General features: G+C 43.2%; 1 protein-coding gene across 2 annotated transcripts in view; it reads left to right on the top strand.

The window, feature by feature from the left end:
- kank4 (KN motif and ankyrin repeat domains 4) overlaps positions 1-14,491 on the top strand; it is a 63,200-nt gene that overhangs the window by 36,856 nt on the left and 11,853 nt on the right. For both annotated transcript variants that reach the window (XM_029500823.1, XM_029500822.1), the window contains exons 2-3: positions 8,196-8,269; positions 8,764-12,198. In XM_029500823.1, the coding sequence (XP_029356683.1) occupies positions 8,251-8,269; positions 8,764-12,198 (3,454 nt within the window). In that variant the 5' untranslated portion in view covers positions 8,196-8,250. The remainder of the gene's footprint in view (positions 1-8,195; positions 8,270-8,763; positions 12,199-14,491) is intronic.

The following is a 14,491-nucleotide window of genomic DNA, read 5'->3' as shown; positions in this document are numbered from 1 at the left end:
TGATGGATACACACATGGATGCACACAGCAGAAGGTGCAAGAACGAACGCAGACCCATACATAGAGTTTGAATGCACTACTCTGGTTCATGTTTCCCTTGTTGTTGTTTGCACTTTCAGAAAATCCAGACTTTACACACACTCACATCTACACACATTTCAAGTTGGTGCACTATCAGTGCATTCCAAGAGGTAGTGGTTTTTGATTACTGCGTTTGTGTGTGTCTGTTTATGGTTTCGTGGGTGTGTGTGTTCTTTGGTGAGCCCATTTATCTTTTCAGGTATTATTTTTTTTGGGGCCGGTTGCAGTGGGAAAACTGCGGAATCTATCATACTAAAAGAGCCGATGGTCTGACTAGCTAGACAGCCTCTTCTCTTCTCTCTTCTCTTCTCTTCTCTTCTCTTCTCTTCTCCTCTCTTCTCTTTTCCGCCCCTCCTAAACGTCACCATCTGCCAACACCTCCACCCCTTCCCACCCGCGCTCCCTCCTTTTTTTTTTTTTTCTCAGTTTTTCAGGTTTTTTTTTTTTTCTTTTTTTTTTTGCTGAGGTTAAAATAGAGACAGGGTCACTTGCTCTCACAGAAACAGGCAGGACAGGAGGTGATAGTCACTGCATGGCAGGTGAGAGCCAAACAGCCGCATGAGATTTTATTCCTTTTTTTTTTTTTTTTTTTTTTTCTGACTCATCCCCCCCATTTTCGTGTTGTTTGCTTCTGCTCTTTTATCATTTTTTTTTCGTCAAGAGTTTTCCTCTCTCATGAACAATTTGAGCTTTGGATCTCCCTATCTACATCTGACAGTCATAGTTTGTCATCCCTTCTTTGATCCACTACTCCTCACCTCTTTTTCTTTTCTCACTCCCTCTTTTCCCAGTCTATTTTTGCTGGGTAGAACATAGTTCACATGTGTTTGCATCGGATGTGTGAGAGGGAGTGTGAAGAAGGGAGTGTGGATGTGTTTGTACGTATGTTTGCAGGATGTTAGCACTCCTCACATTGCTCTGGCAGCTGTCACGATGTTGGAGGAAAAAGTGGGCAGGTACACAGTCAGGCAACAGATATGTATGTGCTCAGCTGTTCACACAAACACAGAGACACAAATTCAGTTCGGGGAAATGAGCGCTTATTTTATTTACTATGCTATTTTATTATTTGCAAGCATTTATCCAACTCCTCTTTTCTTAGGCGGCCTCAATGTATGTGTCATATGTCCAATTTCTATTCCCCGGCATGTAGGCTATGTGTAATTTGCCAGTGTCGATGGGATGCTGTCATCATGCAAAGATAAATACAGTGTGAATTATTAAGTGTCAATTTCTTTCCAGCTCCGTTCTGCCTGCTGTGCAGACTCTACTGCACTGCCATCGCCTGCGTGGATGTACACTCTGTTGTTGTCAGACAAACTCTTAATCACCGGGAGGAGTTTGACTGCATGGACAAATAAATAGTGCGTGTGTGTGTGTGCTTGTGTGCACTTATTTCATGTTTACCCGACTGTGGTAAAATTTCCTGATAGCATGCAGGCGTGTGTAGTGTGTACATGCGTGTGTGTTTGTGTGTCTCTTCTATTTTGGCTGTGTAAGTAGAAAGTGGTAATTAATGAGCAAAGGGACCCAGATTTATTCATAACTCATGTTTCAGGAGGAGTGTGTTAACACGTAGTTCAGACTCGCTTTCAATCTACATTTGAAAATTTTATACATGTATATAAATTATAAAAAAAAATATATACACAATGTGTTTGTGTGTGTGTGTGTGAGAGTTGTTTTTGCCTGCCACGGCGAGTAACAGTGCAGACATGACAGCACTGTAAGCAATCTAGTCTTTTATGGCAACATACAGCACACCCGCGCCTTCTTCTGCCCTTCCCTTCTTATTGCCTTTTTACAAACCCCACTCTCTTTTCCCACTTCGTATATTTATTCTCCCTTTATAATGCTTTTCCTCTCTCATTTCCCTTTTGATCCTGCTGCAACAGCTCCGACTGCTGACAGTAAGAGACAGATATCCTGCATACTAATTAGCAGGAGCAGTTACTCCACCATCCTCATTAACTTCCAGAAGTAGCCATATTGCTAACGTAGCTGCAGCTGGAAGGGTTGGCGGTGTGTTCCAATGAATAATAGATGGCGTGTTGCTTGCTGTATACCTAATGAAAGCAGGCATCTGCTGCTCATGCTGAAATACCACTTAAAGAGTGCGAGGAAAGCCATGTGACAAAGGGAGGATGCATTCATTCTGTGTAAGATCAAGTGAGAAACTGATAAGAAAACAGTTGCAGGGAGGGCATGGAAGTAAGGGTTATCTTTCCTTCGACAGGCCAAGTCTGTGTAACAGTAATAATGAGAAACCTCACACTGTGACTGTTACCACTGTGGAGGGCAGGCGGCATTCATGACCGCAGTATTATATTCACGCGTTTTCCCATCAGGGGAAGAGGAGAGCGTGTGAATGGGAACATCTGTAGCATGTGTTCAGCCACGGTAACCTGAAATAAAGAAATAACAGTCACCGAAAATTGCTTTAACCGTGTATTAAAACAGCCCTTTAACTAAGCCTGCATAATGAAAATTGGAAACAGTAATACGTGGCAGCAGCATCTTGAGGGTGTTTCATGTTGCTCAGGAAAATACATCAGAGGTCGGTCTCCACGTGCATCCTGTGCTGTGCTAAAACCTTGGGCTCTTTATTATGACAGAGGCAAAGGAAACCAACAACTCCATCTGTACAATAGGCTGACTTAAAAGCAATCAACTCGCGCCTCTTGGTCTCTTTGTCTTTTTTGTTTCAGCTGAGTTTCTATTATTTACCCCTAAGATTAAAAAGATCATTTCCATTCAGCTCATTAAACAGAGCATTCCATTTAATGTACGCTGAAATCAAACAGAGAGAACATAACAAGAGAGACTTGATCCTTTTTGGCCCAGTAAATACATGATAATTACCCACCATAAACGTGAAATAACCTGCTGATTTTCCACCGTGTTTATTCCATGAATTGAACGAACAACATCTCTTCATTATGGGCGCATTCGATTTCGTGTTGCACTCAAAGATATGTTCTCCATCCCTTAATTTGCAACCCTCCAAAGAAAAAGCAGTCTGAACTGACTTGTAATAAAACAATACCCTACTCATGGCAGCCCTGTGGAATAATTTAGCCACTGTTTAATGAAGCCCCTAGACAGTAGTTCCCTAATTTCATTTTCTCTCTGGGGTTGAGAGCCAGATGTTGTTCAGCACAAAGGGACTCCTGACTCCTGCTGAATACAGACACTGTCATACAGGACTAAGGTCACACTGGGTATGGACAGAAAAGAACGAGTCGGGATTAAAATGGACCCGACAGTACTGGAAGGAAGATGGTTGGCCTGAAAGATTTTTCTAATCGTAAAGTATTGTTATTATGTACTATACATAGGCAGAGACAATCTTAGACTGACTCAAATTGCTCTTATAGAGCAGAGCAATTGATCTGTTCCTGTCGAGCTCACACAGGCTAAGCTCTGAGATACCCGATAAATTGCTCCTAGTTCTGAATGCGAACAGCTTCCTTCATTTGATCTGGTTCAACAATCAGAAACTTTACAGTTCCCAGTTGCTTTGTCAGGGCATTTTCCTCAATTTTCTCACGTCACTGCCGTGGATCATCTCCATACAGCAGCGAGTCATTATGCAAAATCAACATTCACACCTGATACTCCCTATATTGGACTAATTGTCCCATCGGCTGTGTCGCTCGCTCACATTTACGTCGTAGGGAGTGTAAAGTCAATAACAAGCGCCCGATTTTCAGTCAGAGAGAAGTGTTGATCAGAGATTTGCATTAAATGGTCAAAACATTTGGAACCTCAAGCTTCCAGACAAATCAAGTGGGAAACCCCTTACATTTATTGAAATGGGCATTTGTGTATTTTACGGCCGTATTTTTTGTATTTCCAATCGTCAACTACATAGTCCTGCTTTGAAGGTATGAAAATAGCACCGTGTAGCAGATTCCGCTTCTTCCTAATTCTGGACACCAAATTTGCACATGCTTCAATAATTATTTTCCTCTCATTTTCATGCAGCACCAACCACTCGCTACAAAAATATTACCAATGAAAACATCCGCCCTCTGTCCAAACCTAATGCCTAGCCAAACCTAGCCCTGTGTAGACAGAACAGTCACGGTGGCACTGATTGGCACAGCAGCAGCAACCGTGGCATCTGCAGCTGGTGGCGGTGCTGCAGTTGCTGAAGTTCAGAGCTGCTTTCATAGCTCTAAATTTAAAGATGCTACAAGTGGCTTTGTATAATAATCTTTACTGAAATTGCACTTCTTCTATCATAGGCTCGCAATAGTGTATTAAGCTGGAATGTCTTATATTCTCATGGTGGCACACGAGTAAGACAGAGATAGACGGTCCAACGTTAGGCCTGTGATGAAGACCTCCCTTATTTTTGCTGGTCTGCCTGTTTATTCCTTTTTCTGCTGGTGACTGCAGTTCCACACTGCCTCTTACATATCACTAAAGAACACTCGTATTTATAGCTGCAGCTGTAGCTGATATAAAGTTCTCCAATGTGTGTCATGCACTAGTTCTTTTTTAGTTAGTTCTCTCTCTCTCTCTTTTTTTTTTAATGGGATAGAAAGCAAAAGTGAAAATTACAGAGGGCGAGTTGGAAAAGAGGGAAACATTAACAGTTAACCCGCTCTGGATGAAGAAGATACGAGTGTGTACGGGCGCCACTCCCATCTCTGCCTCCTTTTCACTTTCTCCCTCACTGTCCTTATGCCCTCCACCCAACTCCTGTCCCTTGCTTGCACTGACCAATCTTATTTCCTGTTGGCCTGGTACGTCTATCTAAGCCTGCTCAGTGTCACTGTATTAGACTAATTCAATCTGCAGTACACAGCCACTCCAATGTAATGACCCATGACATTCAATTAACGCTGTTCCCCTTTCACGATAGGTTGGGTAAGCAATAATTTAATGTCTATGTGTGCCTTTGTCCGGTGTGTATGTGTGGAATCCATGAGCGGGTGTGTATGTCTATAATTTGAAAAGGATGGCAGTCATTTGATATCATGAGATGACGTATTTGTGAAAATACTTCGCTTTACTTTAGATTTACCCTTCACCCTGAGTTTTAGTTTGTTTCGTAACATTGTGCAACGCGACATCAAATAAAGAGTTGATTCCCTTTGTTTGAAAAGCCTCTCAAATAAACAGTGTCATTAGTGTAGTTGAGGTTTCCACGCTGAGACACAGTAAAAACCCCCCTGGCTGTCAGTATGAGCCTATCACTTCACTTGTGTTGTTTCCTCTCGACCAGCTGTCAGACTTATTGGATGGCTGTTGACAGCTTGCTGCATGTCCTTCAGAGGTTAGGTGCGTGCGCATGTGTGATACTGTTCACTTTAAATGCTTTTGAATACACTGAGTCGACCAGGCACACATGATAAACTATATATTGGAAGCAATGCACATGTGCAGATTAAAAAAACAGTGACAAAGAGAAAGACGGTGCTGAAATGCTGTCAAACGGTATTCTGGACTCGAATAGCCTCTCTATGATATTTGCTACAGGCTACCTTTTAACCTTGGTAGCCTGTAGCAAATATCAATTTGGATTAGCAAAGCTTTATTGAGCTTTAAGCTAAATGACTATTTTTCATTGTGGATCATGCATCGTCCAGGGTACTCATATTTAATCACTAATCTGACCTCGATACTCTATTAGTTATTACTCTGTAGTAACACTACGCACACACACAAACTCATGCCTTTCCCGTGTTCTTTATGGACACATATTATGACTCATCATATAACCCAGCCAAAGCTCATGAAATACAAAACGACTTTTGTGATGCGCTGAAGATGTGATTACCCACGCTGCCATTTGGAGTGACTTTAATTAAAAGAGGAAACTGTAAAAATCTTGCACCAGCACTGTAGGAAAAGTCACGTTTCTTTCTCATTAGGGTGAATTCTTTGTAGTTCTGTCAAATCACTGATTAGTTTTATGATTTTAGGATAGTTTTCCGTCACCTCTGTCTGCTCATTCCATTTCTTTCATATGCTTCTGCCACCTTTAAATGTAAAACTTTTCACCCTTTCTCTCTTTGTACCTCCATGTTGTCCCACTCTAAACCTCTTTCCATCCATTTTTGGTAATGACCTAATTAAAGAGGGTGTTATTGCCTGCCCACTGTGCATAATTGCCGGCGGGGTCTGCTTGTAGTTTGCTCAGCAATTACAAGCAGCATTCTTTTGCTCCCGAATCGGCTTATTAAGCCTTAAGGACAGCAAGCCCATCGTAGTTACATGAAGCATTAGGACGAGTTAGGAATGCCCATTCTCTCCTCACTCCTGAGACACTGAGAAGTAGTGGATTGAAGAATGGTTGCCAGGGTAGCAATCACAGCGTGTCAGATCCTGTTTAGTGGCTCTCAGTCTGTTGATCTGCATGTGTCTGTGTCTATATGTGTGTATATGTGTGTGTATCATCTGTAACGTGCAGACAACAATTCCACTCCAGGTCACCAATGTTTTTCACGATTAAGGCTCAATCTAGGAAGACAGGATAGAGGCCAAGTAGAGCCTGTGACAGTTCCTGTTTAGGTCCCTGGGTGACTGGCTGTCATTTTGATAGATTACATTGCCAGTGCATGTAAAGCTTGCCTTGCAATATATCCCCACACAGCACCACGCACGGGACTTCTCCAAACTGCTCCAGTCAGGCCTGTGTTGTGCAAATACCTAAACATATAAACACATCTGCTGCATTGCTCATAATTTTACAGTAGCAGATCTTGGAGCCTTGTGGAAATACCATTTGGTACAAGGTCAGTTGAACATTGTCTGAACTTCTACAGAGAAAATGCCAACCGGTTTATGAACAATAAAGGCCTCACAGATTTCAGTTATTCATTTTTTATTTTGGCTCTTAGACAAATGTGACATCAAGAGAGTGAGAGTTTATTTCTGCAAAGATTTTATCCTATTTGAGTGTAAAAATTATATGATGAAATAAGACTACATATCGTCACGAAAACACTATCGATAATGGTTTTCACGATCGGGATTGTTTTCACTTTTTGCACATATTTGGATTGTGATACCCAGGAAACCCAGGAGCATATTGAAATAACAGAAAAAAAAGAAAGCTTGGTGTTGAAAAAAACACCCGCAAAAAATAAGGAAAATGCTAATTTACACCTTCTGAAACGGCCTGACATAACTCAAGCATTTATTAAACCAGTGCTTCAGGCAGCTGCATGCAATGTCTCTTATGGAGCCCGTAATTTCTCTAGTGACATAAATTTGCGTGGAAATCGTGTGAATAATATGTGCCTATTTGCTAAATAGTCCAAGAGTTTAAATGTGGCTATAAGGGCATGTGGCTCAGGTGTTTATTTGGGATGGATTTAAAAAGGTGTTGTGCAGCTCACTCAAACCCGGGTGAATAGCCTGGATTTTATTATTATTATGGGGCATTGTATTAGGAAGCTTTACATAAGCCCTTCAAAGTTCTGACTCCCCATGCTGAATGGTTTTCTATCTCACTCACCTCTACTCTGTCAGCAGTAAGCTGTATAAGAAAAAAAAAAAAAAAAGGGGGACAAACATGTTTGGTTTCTAGGGCTTTTCCGACTGGAACAAATGATTCAAAGTGACATCAAATAGAGCCTGTTAGTTTCTGTGGGTTGTGTTGACTTTAAAACGCTTAGCGAAGCAAATTAATTTAAGTTAATGGACTTATTGGCAGCACCTTTTCTCCTCAGTGTTTTATTAATATTTTTTTCCTGCTGATATACCTTTGTTCCATTAACAATCACTATCTGACGGTCTAACTGAGTGTTGTTGCCTTGCCTAAGGCTAGGTGGTGGCCTTACATAACAAGTATAGTGAATATATTGTGCGACTTATCTCAGAGGGGCAGCACAGTGGTTACCGCTGTTGCCCCACAATAAGGAGGTCATGGGTAAATATGGGTAAATGGATAAATATTTCTTCTCTTCTAATACAACTTTTTGTGACTTTTTTGTCCTGAATCAATCTGTTTTTTCATTTGAGGGAAGAGTTCTGTCATTTTCCTGTAAACACACCGTGGAATGTTGATGAGATGAGTTCATTTCTGCTCAGATGACGATGACGATGGGCAATATTTCATATCCTCACACAGCTCTGCTCTTTTCTCCTTTATCCAGGCTGCCAGCTCCATCTGTAGCAAATACAAGTCGATGACTGAGAACTTCGCCTCCCATGATGGACAAGAAAAGCGGTGTGTCTCACAAAAAGTTTATTTTACCAAATATCTCACGTTATAGAGAATATCTGACATAAATTGTTACATGATTCAACTTAGTGTTTCTGCATGTAGCCAAAAGCAGCAACAGCTTGATTTCCTTCAGGTGATAACTGCCCTCATGTCTCATGCTGTATTCATAAGTTCACACAGCATGAGAAGCATTTTGCATGCTGATTAGTTTGTTTTGGCGCAATCACTGCATGATAATTACTTCCCAGTAAGTGATATGATTTTACATAATGAAGCACCATGTGTAAAACAAGTGCAGCCTGTCACAAGTGGATGAAAAGGAATAATAATAGTGATGATAATGTGTGATTTGGTTCATGTTCAGCACATATGACTCAATTTTAGCTGTGTAATTTCAGACGATTATAAAATTAATGTTGTTATTTAGTATGGTAGGAGGGCAGGTATGAACTTGATTGACTGATTGAACAAATTACTTTTATGTTAATGCACTGCAGCCAATGGCTTTCAGACCAAGGCCAGTGAGGGCGGTGTCCAGAGGAAGCAGCTGCCCTACTCAGTGGAGACGCCCTATGGCTTCCACCTGGACCTGGACTTCCTCAAGTATGTGGACGATATTGAAAAAGGCAACACCATCAAAAGAGTTCATATCCAGCGCAGGGTCAAGGGTCCTCCCAAATTCAGCACACTACCCAGAAATTTCAGCCTCCCTGGGAATGGAGCAAGGCCTGCCTCTAAGGAATATGATAGCACATGGTCTGGGACTTCCACCTTGGGACCCAAGCCTAAATCACGGGTGACAGAGGTACAACAAATATTTGATTTCAGGGCAAGTGAGGGGGGAACTTCCAGTCAGAGCAGCAGGGGTACCACAAGTCAGGGAAGTAGTTATGTGTCTGCCAAGCCCAGAGACGAAGTGGTGATGGGGGCTCGGGGTGTTGAGGAAAAAACTGTGGGCATTCAAGGTCGGCCAAACCTGCTTCGAGCATCAAGCATGCCAATCACCCTTCAGCAACGCAAAGGCTCTGATTCAAGCAGTCCAGACCGCATTGTGGGTACCCCAGAAAATGGCTCGACTGAGAATATGTTCCGTGCATCGCCAGAGATAACAGAAAGACGTTGTGTTCCCCAGGAACGGGCTGGGCTTCACCAACAGATCACAGTGGCACTGAAGCGGGTGAGAGAGCTTGAAGAGCAGGTCAAAACCATCCCTGAACTGAAGGCCCAGATTTGTTCACTGAGGGAGGAAAGGGAACAGCTACTATTACAGCTCCAAGCTCAAGCCCAAAAGCAGATTTCCGCATCGTCCTCTACAGCCACTGCAAGTTCTGATGCAGGGACAGACACTCCTCCCCCTGGACATAGAACCACAGAAGGGCTCAACTTAGCTTTGATGACTCAACATTTTGGTGTGACAGAGAAAAGTAGAGTGTTGCAAAAAGAGAGTTTCTCTACGCACGATAAAATGGTTGGATTATCAGCACAGGAATCAGAGGGACAAACACAACCATCAGAAAAATCAGACAAACAAGCCAAGACTGATGGCCCACAAGAGCTTGTAGCGCAAAAGCTACCACAGGAAATAGCAAGCCAAGAATTAGCACCACTAAGGGTGGCCATAAAAGAACCCAGGATGAGCAGTGTTCAAAACGGTAATGCAGAAGAAGAGAGACAAGGTGTTGAGGGCGCAGATAGCCTGCAGACACTGCAGGAGAAGCTAACGCTACTGGAGGCTAAACTTTCTCGGGCTAGCCAAGAGCTGGAAAGAACCAATGGTCTTTTGAAAAAACAAATGGAAGAGAACAAAGTAAAAGAGGAGAGAATACTACAACTCAGTGAGGGAGTGAGAGTGGAGGTTTGGCCTACAGAAGCACACAGCAGATCGAGAAGAGAGAGCATTGACACAGGAACAGAAACAGAGAGAGTGGATTTCACCAACCAAGAGACAGCGACTGAATCCACTGGGACAGTAGATCAGGGCACGGATACAGATAGAATCTATGTTGAAGTTTGTGCACCCAAAGCAATGGATGGAAGTATAGATCAAGAAACAGAAACTAAAGTTGACATACATGACCACTTGACAGAGATAGGGGCAGAAGGAGTGGCAATGAGCCCACCAAGACCCAGAGCCAACAGCATGGAACGGGGTACAGTAACTGAGAGGATCGCCACTCAGGACCAAATGACTGAGACGACAGTTGCCGAAAGGGTAAACCAAGTCACAGAGACAGAGGGAGAGACAGTGACAGACCATCCACAGAGACCTAGAGCCAGCAGTGTAGACCGAGGGACAGAGACAGAAAGGGTGGGCACTGTTGACAGGGTGACAGAGACGGAGGTAGCGCAGAGGACTGACCAGCAGACAGAGACAGATATTGAGAGACGAAGGGATGACAACCCAGCCAGATACTCAGAGGCAGAGAGGAGAGTCAGAGAAAGTGCAGGCAGCGAAAGAGCCGAACTTGTTGGCACTGTGGTCACTGACAGAGTGGATGACGAGGAGGCAAATGAAATAATTCAGAGAGTTAGTGAAGGTGTGGTCATGAAAGTTGTTGCAGAAAGTTCTGTTGTGGTTTTAGAAAGTTTATTGAGCCAAAATGAGGGCCGCACTAGTCCGGTCACCGCAACAGAAGGAATCAAGGAAGCCATGGTTGAAGCAAGTACTAGTGACACAGAGCCAAAAGAAATTACACATCCAAAGAGTGCAGAGACTGAAACTATTGAAATAAAACCAATTGCCCTTGAGAGTGTGGAGCGTGAAGAGAAGAAATCAATAACAGAGGGTGAGATTGTGTGTGCTGCCATCAAACAAACTGCGGCCACAGACAGGGTCGTATTGGTAACAGACGCCGCCACCATAAAGACGATAGTTCCTGTAAGGCCTCAGAGAGGCCGCAAGTCCTCAACAGAGCAGGCACAGCCATCACCTCCTCAACTTCAAACTGAACCTGTGCAACCTCCTAGGCGATCTAGTGTCACTGAAGCTCAGCAGCCTCAGACAAAGCCTCAGCCCCAAGCACAAATTCAGAATGCACCTCAGCTTGAGGCTCAGTCCTCAACACAGCTCTCAGAACCACATAAGCACGAACCATTATCTGCGTCTCAGGTTGATGAGAAGGCCGTAGCAAAGAGGCCTCCTGGTGAATCCAGCGAGGAAAAATCTTTGTCAGTGCAACAGACTAAGACTCAGGGCCCACCTCCTGGCTCCAGTGCAGCCCAAACCCGGCCCAAATCAATTCAGGGCAAGTCTCGCTCTCAAATTTCTGTAACTAGACAGGACTCAAGAGAGCCTAAAGTACCACAGAAGGGGTCCACTGTATCACAACCTCCTGGTCGCGGATTAGGAGAAGTCCACATCCGTCCAACTCGTCAGGGGTCAAGCGATATACAACCTCAGCCTCAGGGCTCTCGTAGAACTTCCAGTGAAATGCAACCTCTTCATAAAGATGCTGGCGAGACACCACCCCTGCGACGAGGCTCCAGTGAAACACCACAGCGTCGTGGTTCAAGGGAGGTCCAGGCCTCTGGCCGGGACACTGCCGAGGCTCAGCCGCCTCGCAGAGGCTCCAGCGAGTCACCAACTTCGCCTGCAGCTTTGGGCCAAGTCGTAACAAGGTTAACAGGGCTTCTGGGAGAACAGTGGGCACAGCTGGGGAGCAGCTCCGGAGCTCAACAGACGGCCAGCCAGCAGGAGACCCCCAGCATGCAGAAACAGACAGCAGGAAAAAGAGCAGAGGCAGGAAAAGGAGCAACAGCCAAGCCTGCAGGGAAAGCAGCCCCTGCAGCAACAACGGGGAAACCAGCAGGGAAGCCTGGCCCTTCCAAGATGAGCTCCATTCAGAGTCAACTGGTCAGCTCCCTCAGTGTCCTCTCTGCCTTTTACTCACCGGGGCAGAAAGCTGCTGCTGCCAGTAAACAGCAAGAGCAAGGTAAGATTGTCATTTACCTGGGACACCACAGTTCATATTGTACACACAATGACACATAACTGCTCACCTATTTGTAATACCCTCACGGAAATTTTTCCAATTCCATTCCATATTCACTGATACGCTAATTTTCCTGCTTCTGTTCTCTGCAGCACTTTATTACAACATGACTCCTTTTATGTCTGCCTTGATTAATTTTGAACACTCACAACACATCGGGCTCAGAATTTAGTTGTTTTTTTCCCCCCCTTTGAATAACAAACCATACAAGAGCATTCAAGCAAAGCCAGCATAGTTTCACAGAACTGTGCTACTATCAATAGAACTATGGAACTGTGTGGAAACGATCACATTTGAATAGAAAAACTGTTTCATTGGTATACAGCGCTGCATTTATGAAGGAACGAACGGTGCCGCACCGCTTTTCACGAAGCTTCCTTGAACATGATGTTTTTTTACTGCATATGCTTCATAGCTAAATGTAACTGTATGGGCCTTTGTACAAAACAGAACCACTGGCTGCGACTACATTAGTGACCATTTTGATCACCTGAAAGGGAGAGAAAGTCAGAGCTCCCTCTTGCCTGGAAAAGAAGACCTTTTTCACCCTTCAGAGTACTTTATCTGATGTTTTCCCACATCACTAATCACTTTGAGTGATACAGACTCCATGATTTAGTGTTACATCTCCTCATAAATACTGTCAATGAAAATGTGAGGGTTTTTTTTTAGTTTTTTTTTTATTGAAGCCTGCTTTGAATTGCAGCAACAGTAACATAAATAGTAACAGATAACAGATAGTAACAGAAATTTTACCAAATTCCTCCTGGGGATTAACAAAGTATTAATGATTGTCATCACTAACACATCAGCCATAAACTGTGCGCCTCTGTTATGATAGATGCAGAACGTGCCCTCTCAAAGATACCCTAATTAGCGGTTGTCAAATATGAGAATGAAAAAACATATTCTTACATACCGGGGAACTCACAGGATTTGATGACCTACTACCTAAATTTCCCAAAGAATAGACAAACACACACACACACACACACACACACACACACACGCACACAATTTGTCATACAGGGGAATGCACATTTGCACGCAAACACTTGCTTAGCGTACACAGTTGAATGAGCACGCAAGCACAGGCCTTCTCCCACAGCAGACACGGACACACACACACGCACAGATCAAACAGATAATGTGTTTCTTCCCTTGATGTGGCCCTGTTCTTTTTCTGGCACAGGAGCTGAGGTACAAAATCACTCTGCTATTAAACACGTTTTTTTCTTCGTTTTTTTTTTTTTTTTTTTATGTTAGGGGTTCATTTCAAGTTCAGTGTTAGTAGTAGACTATCCATAAATTTTTGTATGTGTGACAGAGTGAGATAAGGCTAAATCACACCATTGTTTTATTTATTGGAAGATAGTCAGAGGATGTATCTAAATGTCAAACATATTTTCAGCCCCCCCCCCTCGCGGCCTTCTGCCATCTCCTGAGAGAGATACTAGCTCTAAAAGCATCGTTCTTCATAGATGGTGGTCGCTTTTCGGCCAGGGATTTTTGGCTCAAAGCCACATACCTATGTCCTTGCATAAAACATTACAGAGTCCTCTGTGCCATGTCTGCTGTCAGGCACAACTAAGACAGCCATAATTGGCTTAGAGCCAAGGACAGTCAGCGAAGGAGCCCATACAGAATCAATTATTGGGTCGTTACATACATAACCAGGGCTGACAATGTCAGATTTGTTTGTTGTCGTTAGGCCCTGTAATATTGACCTATGCCCATCAAGCATGGTCCTCACCCAAAATATGTTTTAGTGTTATAGTCAGTTGATTTGCTCACTCTTCGGGCAAACACATTTTTATCATTATATACTTTTTCACAAGCTGTTCTCTATTTTTTCTCAGTAATTTTTCTTGATCGTATTGTTACCGTTGGCTATATATATTGTTTTATCTTTATGAGTGTGCAGACGCTGCCCACACTTCCCATGTCTCTGCCAACACAGGGATTCCTCAGCATTTCATTAATTATCCTTGCTTAAAATTGCCACTATCATATAGGCTGAAAATGCTGTGACATTTACATATGTATATGATTCCACACAAAAGCAAATAGTCAACGCATATATTAGCATCATCAAATCAAGTCAACACTCATAAACTAACTCAGCTATGAAGTACTTATGAAGTACTTTTATTCATTGCTTTGTCCACTTTTGACTTCACTACAGTAAAAACCCACAGTACAAGCTGCTCATGCTTGAGAAAAATCCATCGCT

Source organism: Echeneis naucrates, chromosome 4, assembly GCF_900963305.1.
Source record: "Echeneis naucrates chromosome 4, fEcheNa1.1, whole genome shotgun sequence".
NCBI lineage: Eukaryota > Metazoa > Chordata > Actinopteri > Carangiformes > Echeneidae > Echeneis > Echeneis naucrates.
The sequence above is the reverse complement of the archived record's forward strand: the minus strand, read 5'-3'. Positions and strand labels throughout refer to the sequence as shown.